A 10,877-nucleotide genomic window follows, 5' to 3' on the forward strand; every position below is an offset into this window, starting at 1 on the left:
TTGAGACAGAGTCTTGCTCTTGTTGCCCAGGCTGGAGTACAACAGCGTGATCTCGGCTCACAGCAACCTCTGCCTCCCAGGTTCAAGCGATTCTCTTGCCTCAGTCTCCTGAGTAGCTGGGATTACTGTACCTGCCACCACGAGCCTGACTAATTTTTTTCTGCATTTTTAGTAGAGATGGGTTTTCATCATGTTGGCCAGGCTAGCCTGGAACTCCTGACCTCAGGTGATCCACCCACCTCCCAAAGTGCTGGGATTACAGGTATGAGCCATGGCATCTGGCCTTTTTAAATTTTAAAAACAATAAAATAGAGATGGGGGAGGTCTCACTGTGTTGCACAGGCTGGTCTTGAATTCCTGGGCTCAAGTGATCTGCCCACCTGGGCCTCCCAAAGTGCAGGGATTACAGGTATGAGCCACGGCACCTGGCCTTTTTAAATTTTAAAAACATATATATAAAATAGAGATGGGGGGGTCTCACTGTGTTGCACAGGCTGGTCTTGAACTCCGGGGCTCAGTGATCTGCCTGCCTTGGCCTCCCAAAGTGCTGGGATTACAGACATGAGCCACCGCGCCTGGCCCCTCCACTTCTTTTTCTACCTCACAGGGTTGTTTTAAGAAATAAAAGAGTTAGTATACGTAAAGCACTTACAATGGTGCTTGGCACATAATAAGAGATCAATAAATGTAATTCTATAATTATTACCATTATTAAATAACAACCCAGTGAAGAAAATGAAGCCCTAAAAGGTAGTTTTTGGTCCACGTTCATATTACTAGCAAATCAAAAAGTAAGGGATTGAGCCCAGGTATGTCCAACACTGAAACCCCAGTTTACTGCCTATTCACTTCTTGTTTAGTGTAGTTGAGCTTAAAAATAGGACACCACCCACTTTGCAGGGTTGTGAAAATTAAAGATAGTGTATTTAGAACCTAGCCGTCTCCGTATATGACATACATTCAATAAATGGTTAACAGCGGTCATTCTCTGAAGTCCTTTCTAGACTCAATTTAACATGATTCAAATACTATTTTTAGTAAAGACAACTACTTAGTGCTATAGAACTGCAAGGAACATCCTCCTTCATAAATACCAATTGAAACCTTTCAATTTTCTGATATTGTTATTTGGAGATAATCTCTACTCTCAGAAACTCAGAACTGGCAAGGTAACAGGAAATAAAAGCTAGAAAATAATACCACGCTAGGCTCCAAGTCAACATCAGATGCTGCGCAATTCATCAAACGGTTGGTATGAGAGATACTTACAACCCAGATTAAGTCCTTGTGAATCTGTGCACAGGACTCCAACAATGGAGGGATTCTTCATTCTAATTTCAGGAACACAGAGAGTTGAAGCAGATAATGGGAGAAAAAGGATTTGAGCGAGTATAAACATACACGTGTTCTACGTACCAGGCATTGTTTAAGTGCTTTAAATCAATGTTTCTCAATCTTTTTTCATTATCACACTCTAAGAAAAAAATTAAGTTCTTATTAATTAATTTAAATAAACCAGTTTCTCTCTCATGAGAGAAAAAACTGTGCTAAGTACTGTTGAGTTTTGGAGGGCCACAAACATTGCAATATCTAGGATGTTTTCACTCTCGTTAAAAATGCGTGTTTTAGTACTAACTCATTTAAAACAACTGTTGAAAAACTCTTAAATCGCCTCCTGGAGGGTAAGTGGAAGCTGAGGGACAACGGTGGGAGGCCAGGTGTTTCTGTAGCCTTTATACTTTTCCAGTTTCGAATTTTACATAAATACTGCTCGTTCGAAAAATGTAAAGGATGACTTTTATCTACGAAGTACCAAGTAACTGACAGGATACACACAGGAGATAAATGTTTGTTTACACTGCAGGGCTTGACTGTGCACAACCGGCACAACCTTCCCAAACGTTAACGCGTTGCCTAAAACTCCCGCAGAGCAACCCTGACCGTAAAGACGATTTCAACAAGGAGAAAAGCAGTTTTGGCCGTAGCCTGGGCCCGGGAGACTCGCTCAAGAGGGGATGTGCGGCGCCCGGCAGAATTTTAATTCCGGGTCACCAGCCCCGCCCTGCGGCCCTTGGGTAGGGCTCAGCTCCCTCATCCCTTCTCCTGGGGGTCGCGCGACGCCCTCGCAGGCACTCGCAGCTCGCGCCTTTCGTCCCGCTCAAGTTCCTCCGCCGCGACTTCAGGACAGGCCGAAGAGGCGCGCACTACTCACGTGTCTTCCAAGTGCTGCTCCAAGGTCGCCTCCATCCCACCCACCGTCCACCCCGGCCCAGAACCCAGAGGCACACCACGTCCGACTCCACCACAGGCCTCAGTCACTTGACGCGAGCGGGGCGTGGACCGGAACGGCGCCTCCAAAGGGACAAAATTGATCACGGCGCAACGTCCGCGTTCTTTACTGGAAAACATCACTGCGCTTCCGCCGCACAGCCTGGCGAAGGCTTGGGCTGCCCGCGCGGTGACAGTCGGTGACCCGCACGTGGCTCCCCAGCGGAATTATTCCCCTCTCAGGAGAGAGGTCTGCAGCCGGGCCTCAGTGCCTCAGTTCCTGGCCTGGCTTTTTGTGTCAGTGTTTTTTAACCTCTGGACTCTGATTCAACTGACTCTGAGACCTAGGGGCCAGACCTTCAGTTTTACAATAACCCAGGGGTCAGACAGGGTCTGATCTAGCCTGTGGGGCAGGTACGAAGGGGAGGGACCTTTGGGAGGGAGTCCATAGGCTTGTAGGGGGAAAGACTCACACAGAGGACTAAAGGACTAGATGGAGCGAGGTTCAACCCCCTAGCTAAGTATTGGCAAAGTGTCGGGATTTTAACGAAGACATTGGTGCTTATTATGGTGAGGGGACTCAGGACAGTTTAGGGAAAGAGAGTGGCATCTGAGTCCTAACTTGTAAGGAAGACTAGGTAGGACTACTTAAAAATTACTTTAAAAAATTAATTACAGGCCGGGCGCTGTGGCTCACGCCTGTAATCCCAGCTCTTAGGGAGGCAGAGGCGGGAGGATAGCTTGAGCCCAGGAGTTCGAGACTTGCCTGGGCAATATGGCAAGACCCTGTTCTCCACAAAAAGGAAAAAAACAAAAAGACCAAAAAAAAAATTAATTATAAAAGTGGTAAAAATAGAAAACACTTATGGTCCTACTGTCCAAAGATGACTTTTAACCCCTTTGAGAGTATCCTTTCAGATAATTGTCTTTGAAAATGGACACTTTTAATGTTTTTTTTTTGTTTGCCTTTTTAAAATAATTTTTTGGGGCCGGGCGCGGTGGCTCAAGCCTGTAATCCCAGCACTTTGGGAGGCCGAGGCGGGTGGATCACTAGGTCAAGAGATCGAGACCATCCTGGTCAACATGGTGAAACCCCGTCTCTACTAAAAATACAAAAACATTAGCTGGGCATGGTGGTGTGTGCCTGTAATCCCAGATACTCAGGAGGCTGAGGCAGGAGAATTGCCTGAACCCAGGAGGCGGAGGTTGCGGTGAGCCGAGATCGCGCCATTGCACTCCAGCCTGGGTAACATGAGTGAAACTCCGTCTCAAAAAAAAATAAAAAATAAAAATAAAAAATAATTTTTTGGGGGACAGGATCTTGCTCTGTCACCCAGGCCGGAGTGCAGTGGCATGCTTGCAGCTCATTGCAACCCCGACGTCCTGGGTTCAAGCTAGCCTCCCCTCTCAGCCTCTTGACTGGCTAGGGCCACAGCCTCCACCCACCACGGCTGGCTAATTTTTACATTTTTTGTAGAGATGGGGGTCTTGCTGTGTTATCCAGGCTGGTCTCAAACTCCTTGCCTCAAAAGATCCTCCCACTGCAGCTTCCCAAAATGTGATTACAGGCTGACTCACCACACCCAGCATGTTTTTTTTTTTTCTTTTGTAAGCAAAATTGACATATATATTGGAGGTGCAATTCTGTATCTGGCCTTCTTCACAGAGTTTAGAATAAATGTCTTTCCATGTCAAGTTTTCACTTACATCCTTCGTAATAGTTGCAGAATATTCCATTTTATAGCTGTATATTAATTGTGGATTAAGGCTGGAGTGCAGTGGCGCTATCATGGCTTAGTGCAGCCTCAACCTTCTAGGTTCAAGGACTCTTCCCACCTCAGCCTCGCCTCCCAAGAAGCTAAGACTACAGGCACACACCACTACACCTACCTAATTAAAAAAAACATTGTATGGATGGGGTCTCTGTGTAGCCTAGTCTCAGGTGACCCTCCCACCTTGGCCTCCCAAAGGGCTGAGATTGCAGGTGAGCCACTGTACTTGCACATTTTTTTTTTTTTTTTTTTTTTTGAGACGCAGTTTCGCTCTTGTTGTCCAGGCTGGAGTGCAATGGTGTGGTCTCGGCTCACTGCAACCTCTGCCTCCCAGGTTCAAGTGATCCTCCTGCCTCAGCCTCCCAAGTAGCTGGGATTATGGGTGCCTGCCACCATGCCTGGCTAACTTTTGTGTTTTTAGTAGAGACAGGGTTTCACTATGTTGGCCAGGCTGGTTTCGAACTCCTGACTTCAGGTGATCCACTCACCTGAACCTCCCAAAGTGCTGGGATCACAGGCGTGAGTCAATGCGCCCGGCTTGGATGTTTCTTTTTTCTTTTTTGCTTTTGTTTGTTTTAGCTATTACAGTGCTGGTTGAATATCCTTATAGCTAAATATTTGTGAACTTTTAAGATTTCCTTATAAGTTACTAGAAATAGAATGACTGGGTCAAAGGACGTGGTCTTTTTTTTTTTTGAGATGGAGTCTCACTTAGTCGCCTAGGCTTGAGTGCAGTGGCACGATCTTGACTCACTGCAAGCTCCACCTCCCAGGTTCGAGCAGTTCTCTGTCTCAGCCTCCCAAGCAGCTAGGATTACAGGCATGTGCCACCACACCCGGCTAATTTTTGTATTTTTAGTAGAGACGGGGTTGCACCATCTTGGCCAGGCTGGTCTTGGACATGGTCTTTTTTAAGACTTTTGATACATACTTACAAATTGCCTCCTGAAAAAGTTGTGCTAATTTACATTCAAATTGGTAATGCTCCCCCTCTCTGTGGATCATTCCTTGCACTGTTTCTTCCAACTCTCTCACCTCCAGCATTTACTCACAATCTACCTTCCCAACTGGGGCCCAGCTCCAAAGTTACCCTGGACTGGCATTCAGAGTTTCTTTCTATTCCACAGCTGTCATAGTGAAGCCTGCAACTTCCTTAAAATTCCAGATTGTTTATTTCTTTATTTTTTTTTTGAGATGGAGTCTTGCTCTGTCACCCAGGCTGGAGTACAGTGTTGCGATCTCAGCTCACAGCAACCTCTGCCTCCCAGTTCAAGTGATTCTCCTGCCCCAGCCTCCCAAAGTAGCTGGGATTACAGGCACACACCACCACAGCCGGCTAATTTTTGTAGTTTTAATAGAGATGGCATTTCACCATGTTGGCCAGGCTGGTCTTGAACTCCTGACCTCAAGTAATCCTCCCACCTCAGCCTCCCAAAGTGCCGGGATTACAGGCATGAGCCACTGTGCCCGGCCAAAATTCTAGTTTGAATGTTGTCATTCAGGGGTCTTGGACCACTGCTCAGAGAAATTATTCATGTTAAGTTAGGGGTAACACAATATAGGCCATATAAGTTTTAGAAAAAGCAGTTTAAAACTTAGAAGACAGCATTAGAAAATATAAGTAGTGCCTGGTGCAGTGGCATGTGCCTGTAATCCCAGCTATTCAGGAGGCTGAGGCAGGAGGATCCCTTGAGCCCAGTTCAAGTGCAGCCTGGGCAACGTAGTCTAGTAGCCACATTTTAAAAAGTAAAACAGGGTTGGGTGCAGTGGATTACGCCTGTAATCTTAGAGAGGATTTGGGAGGCTGAGGTGGGTGGTTCACTTGAGACCAGCCTGGCCAACATAGCAAAACCCCATCTCTAATGAAAATACGAAAATTAGCCCGGCATGGTGGCACATATCTGTAGTCCCAGCTACTCGGGAGGCTGAGGCGGGAGGATCGCTTGAGCCTGGGAGGCGGAGTTTGCAGTTTGTTGCGCCACTGCAACAGAGTGAGACTCTGTCTCAAAAAAAAAGTAAAACAGGTGAAGTTAATTTAATAGCATTTTATTTATTCAAACAATATATTCAAAATATTATTAGTCAACATGTGATCGATAAAATACTAAGGAGATATTTTATATTTTTTCTCCTGTACTGTCTTCAGAATCCTGTACTGTCTTCTGAATATTTTTCAGTTAGCAGCACATTTCAATTCAGACTAGCCACATTTCAAGTGCTCAGTAGCCACCTGTGGCTAGTGACCTCAAAGCTCCAGGATATCTCAGATTATCTCAAAGCTAGATCAGTGATTAAAGGATTCTCAGGCCAGGCATGGTGGTTTAAGCCTGTAATCCCAGCACTTTGGGAGGCCTAGGTGGGTGGATGGCTTGAGCCTAGGAGCTTGAGACCAGCCTAGCCAACGTGGGGAGACCCTGTCTCTACAAAAAAACACGAAAATTAGCTGGGCATGGTGATGAGCACCTGTGGTCTCAAGTATTTCGCCTGAGATGAGAGGATCACTTGAACCCTGGAGGTCCAGGCTGCAGTGAGCTGAGATTTTGCCACTGCACTCCAGCCTGGGTGACAGAATGTCAAAAAAAAAAAAAAAAAGAAAAAGAAAAGGATTGTCAGAAAGGCTGGTGATTAATTTTTAAGCTATAAGGAAGACCTTTGAAGGGAAATCAAGTAGGAAGAGAATGACAGCTGGCTCACATGTCCTTGCCACATGGAAGGTGAGAGAGCAGGCCACTCCTTACCACCCAGTCTTTCTCTGCCCTGCTGCTGTCTTGCCCCTGTGCGGGGAGGCAGTGGGAGAGGAATAGCATATATAAATTGGGCAAGTGCTAGGCAGCTGGTGTGGTGGTTGGAAAAAGTGTTTGACTTTTAATTGTTTTCTGCTTTCTTTAGCTTGTGGGGTATTTAACAATTCTTTATTCTTAGTTTTGAGTGCCAGCAACCATTCCTGGGGTGACAGGAAAAGTTCTATGACATCCATTTTACAGCATTTGTTTCATTGTATTGTAATTTAGTGTTTGCTTTTGAGAAAGTTCATTCTTTTCTCTTTTCAATTCTTGCTCTTTTTTTTTTTTTTTTTTTTTTTTGAGACAGGGTCTTACTCTATCACCCAGGCTGGAGTGCAGTGGCACAGTCTTGGCTCACTGCAACATCTGCCTCCTGAGCTCGTGATTCAGCCTCCCGAGTAGCTGGGAATACAACACCATGCCTAACTAATTTTTTTCATATTTTTTGTAGAGATGGGGTTTCACCAGGTTACCAGGTGGTCTCGAACTTCTGGGCTCAAGCAATCTGCTCGCCTTGGCCTCACAAAATGCTGGGATTACAGGCATGAGCTACAGTGCCCAGCCCTTGTGTTTACTTTTCATAGACAGGAAGAGTGTCTTCATCTCTGATACCTAGTGCAACACTGCATGATAAGAATTCAATAAAATATTTATGGAAGAGCCTTGATGATTGACGTCTTTTGAGAAAGGAACTCTATGGTTTCTTTTACTCTGAGGTAAAGAAATTTAGGTCCTGAACTCTCACCACTTTCTCCTCTTCTTTCTCCCCTCTTTCATAAGTGAGCTCTTGGAAAATTAAAATGCCAGGAGGATCCACCAGAGAATACCCAAGCCCACATGTCCTGACGGGAAGTGGGGGATAAGTAGAGAGGGGAACACTGATCCTGCACGCCATCTCACTGCTGCTGGCCCAGGGGACCCTAACTCCTCTTCTTGACCCATCAGAAACAGAATCCTCCTGAGGGTCTGTTTAAGAAGCACAGCTCTGATAGAAAGGCTAGCTTTCCTCTGGGTACAGAGGGCTCTGCTACCCCAGGGCTGCCACACTGGGCTGTTAGTCACTTTCAAATGCTTAGGGTCAAGGGCTTTCAGTGGAATGAGCTCTCATGTGCCACCAGGGAGCACCAAGGCCACAGAAAACCCTACTCAGATGGAGGGTTCTGGGGTGAGGGAAAGGAATCCATGGGTCTGTGGAGCTGGCAGAGCATGGGTGAGGATAGCATTATGTAGGTTGGTGGCCTTGGAGTCAGATATAAATTGGGATCCTGGCTTGGCCACTGACTATCCCCTCCTTTGAGCCTCAGGGGGCTCATTTGTGATGCGGGGGTACCATTGTCAGCCTCATCAGGTTGCAGGGAGGATTATATGAGATACTTTATGTAACAGGGACTGGTGGGTTGTGGAAGTCAATAAATAAGTTTTGTTAAATCTGAGTAAGAAGACCTGTTCGTTTCCTCAAGTTGCTTATAATCTAGGTGAGGAGGCACCTGAAAGAGTAACTAATAGTTCAGTGAAGGTAAGAGCCAAATGATTGGCACAGACCTCAGGTGGTCTAGCATTTATGGGAGAGGGGGACTGTGTGGGGAACGCGCCCGTGTGAGGCCCCCCGAAAATGGGCCTCACAATACGGAGGGCTCGAGCCCCGACACAGTGTCTCCAGTTGAGGGAGTCGAGCTATCGGAAAGCAGGAACAGAGAAAGACTTAGGTTAAAGCTAAACTTGTGGGCAATCGCCAGATGGCCATGCAGTCATGAGATGCATTGTGTACGATAATTGAGTTTTCTACTAAGACATGTTTTACATATGTGATAATTGAGTTTTCTACTAAGTCATGTTTTACCACTTCGCTGATTTTCTCTGGAAGATAAATGACTTACCCTTAGATGAGATAGTGTGACCACCTGTTCTGGTTAATTAAATGACTTGCCCCTAGATGAGATAGTGTGACTACCTGTTCCAGTTAATTATGTATCTGACCTTTCCATTGTTCTTACCCTATGATGTTGATTTTTCTACTTTAAGACTTTCTGTACCCCTTTGTCTCACGTAGACACATACCTAAAAAAGATATATATACTGACCCTAAGCACGAATAAAGTTGTTGGTAAAGCATATGCTTTTCAACCCTCCAGACCCCATCTGTCTATCATTCTTTGTCTTCCGCGCACCCCCCTATCCAAGTTGGAACCCTCTTGTAGGTCGAGAGCTCCTGGCAGACGTGCTCCCGGTAGGACTGCAGGGCTAGATTTACAGACCTGCTTTATAAAGCTACATTAAGTGAGATCGGTATGTTTTATTCTTTTTATTAGACCTTTCTATAGCATAAAAATGATAAAATACAGCAAGAAAAAAAAGTCACCTGAAATTCTAGTCCTAACCCTAATATGAATGTGAAGGAGCTGGGCTAGAATAGAATGGGGTAGAATTTGCATAAGGTGGAAATGGGGACAGGCCTGTCACAAGGATCATGAAAGTCTTGCTGGCTAAAGCATCTCACTGCATTCATGCTGCAGCACAGGACCTGGATACGGAGCAGGTTGGGGACACAGCCCTGCCTTCTAATGGTGGACTCCATCTGAGAGCTGAGCCATAGATTCAAAGCCTAACTCCCAGTAGCGATGGTAGTAATATCATCAGCAGTTCATATACATGGAGTGACAATGGCGTGCCAGGCAATTCATAGGGCCTCTTGGTCCTCAGAGCATTTTTGAAGTAGCTAACATCACTATCCCCCTTTTACCATTAAAAAACAAAACAAAAAATCCAAAGCAAAAACAACAAAACCCTGAGGCTCTGAAGATAAATATTTGCTCAAGATCACCATGCTTGTAAGTGGTAGAGCCTGTCCATTAACCTTCCCATGACACTGCTTCAATTTCTATCACTTAATCAATGACACAACCCAAGAACTGTGAGGGGATTTAGCAGGTCCAATCTAGATGTCTCATTCTACAGAGAAGAAATCCAAGGCTCAGAGAGGGGAAGAGGCCTAATTTGGACCTTTAACTTCTGATTTTTAACTTTCTGGTGTTCCAACTATATTGTACCACAAGAGGCTGTCTTAGAGCTTTTGTTAAACCAGCTTCAGAGATACTCATTGTTATGGGTTGAATTATGTCTCCCCAAAATTCATATGTCAAAGTTCTAATGCCCAGTACCTCAAAATGTGACCATATTTGGAGATAGGACTTTTATAGAGGTAATCAAATGAAAATGATGTTGTTAGGATAGGCCTTAGTCCACTATGGCTGGTGTCTTCATAAAAAGGGGGAATTTGGACACAGACATACATAGAGGGAAGACGATGTGAGGAGACATAAAGAACAGATAGGCTGGGTGCGGTGGCTCACGCCTGTAATCCCATCACTTTGGGAGGCTGAGGCAGGTGGATCACCTGAGGTCAGGAGTTCGAGACCAGCCTGACCAACATGGAGAAACCCCGTCTCTACTAAAAATACAAAATTAGCCAGGCGTAGTGGTACATGCCTGTAATCCCACCTACTCAGGTGGCTGAGGCAGGAGAATCACTTGAACCCAGGAGGCGGCGATTACAGTGAGCCAAGAAGGCGCCATTGTACAAGAGTAAAACTATGTCACACACAAAAAACAGTCACCTATAGCCAAGGCCTGGAACAGATCCTTCCCTAACAGCCCTTGGAAGGAAGCAAACTTGCTGACACCTAGACTTTGGGCTTCTGCCCTCCAGCACTGTGAGACAATAAATTCATGTTGGTTAAGCCACCCAATTTGTTATGGCAGGCCTAGGAAAACTTTGTGGATATATATGCTCACATTTCCATAAAGACTACAAGTCAAAAATGTCACAGACTTTTGGCAGCCCTTCATTAATAGAAGCACTGGTTGGGAGGGTCACCAACCCTGAGGCAAAAGGATAGAGCAAACGATCTTTCCAGCTTGCTCCCAAACTTGATCTTTGGCCAAGATACTTTTCTTTCACTGGACATTGGCCCACAGTGGTGTCATGACTTATTTGACTGTGACCTTCTGGAGTCTGTTTTTTTTTTTTTTTGAGACGGAGCTTCGCTGTTGTTAC

At 45.5% G+C, this 10,877-nt stretch overlaps 2 protein-coding genes across 2 annotated transcripts in view; one reads left to right on the forward strand and one right to left on the reverse strand.

Annotated features, from left to right (window-relative positions):
• Positions 1 to 2,919, reverse strand: part of LAMTOR5 (late endosomal/lysosomal adaptor, MAPK and MTOR activator 5) — a 6,443-nt gene extending 3,524 nt beyond the window's left edge. The window contains exons 1-2 of the mRNA XM_017499323.1: positions 2,213 to 2,919; positions 1,270 to 1,331 (exon numbers count right to left, since the gene is read on the reverse strand). Coding sequence (XP_017354812.1) covers positions 1,270 to 1,331; positions 2,213 to 2,409 — 259 coding nt within the window. The 5' untranslated portion in view covers positions 2,410 to 2,919. The remainder of the gene's footprint in view (positions 1 to 1,269; positions 1,332 to 2,212) is intronic.
• The window catches only part of PROK1 (prokineticin 1), a 49,284-nt gene continuing 40,796 nt past the window's right edge, over positions 2,390 to 10,877 (forward strand). The window contains exon 1 of the mRNA XM_017499379.2: positions 2,390 to 2,518. The gene's annotated coding sequence lies outside the window, so the exon portion shown is untranslated. The remainder of the gene's footprint in view (positions 2,519 to 10,877) is intronic.

The sequence above is a fragment of the Cebus imitator genome, unplaced genomic scaffold (genome assembly GCF_001604975.1).
Source record: "Cebus imitator isolate Cc_AM_T3 unplaced genomic scaffold, Cebus_imitator-1.0 Scaffold256, whole genome shotgun sequence".
In the NCBI taxonomy this organism is placed as follows: Eukaryota; Metazoa; Chordata; class Mammalia; order Primates; family Cebidae; genus Cebus; species Cebus imitator.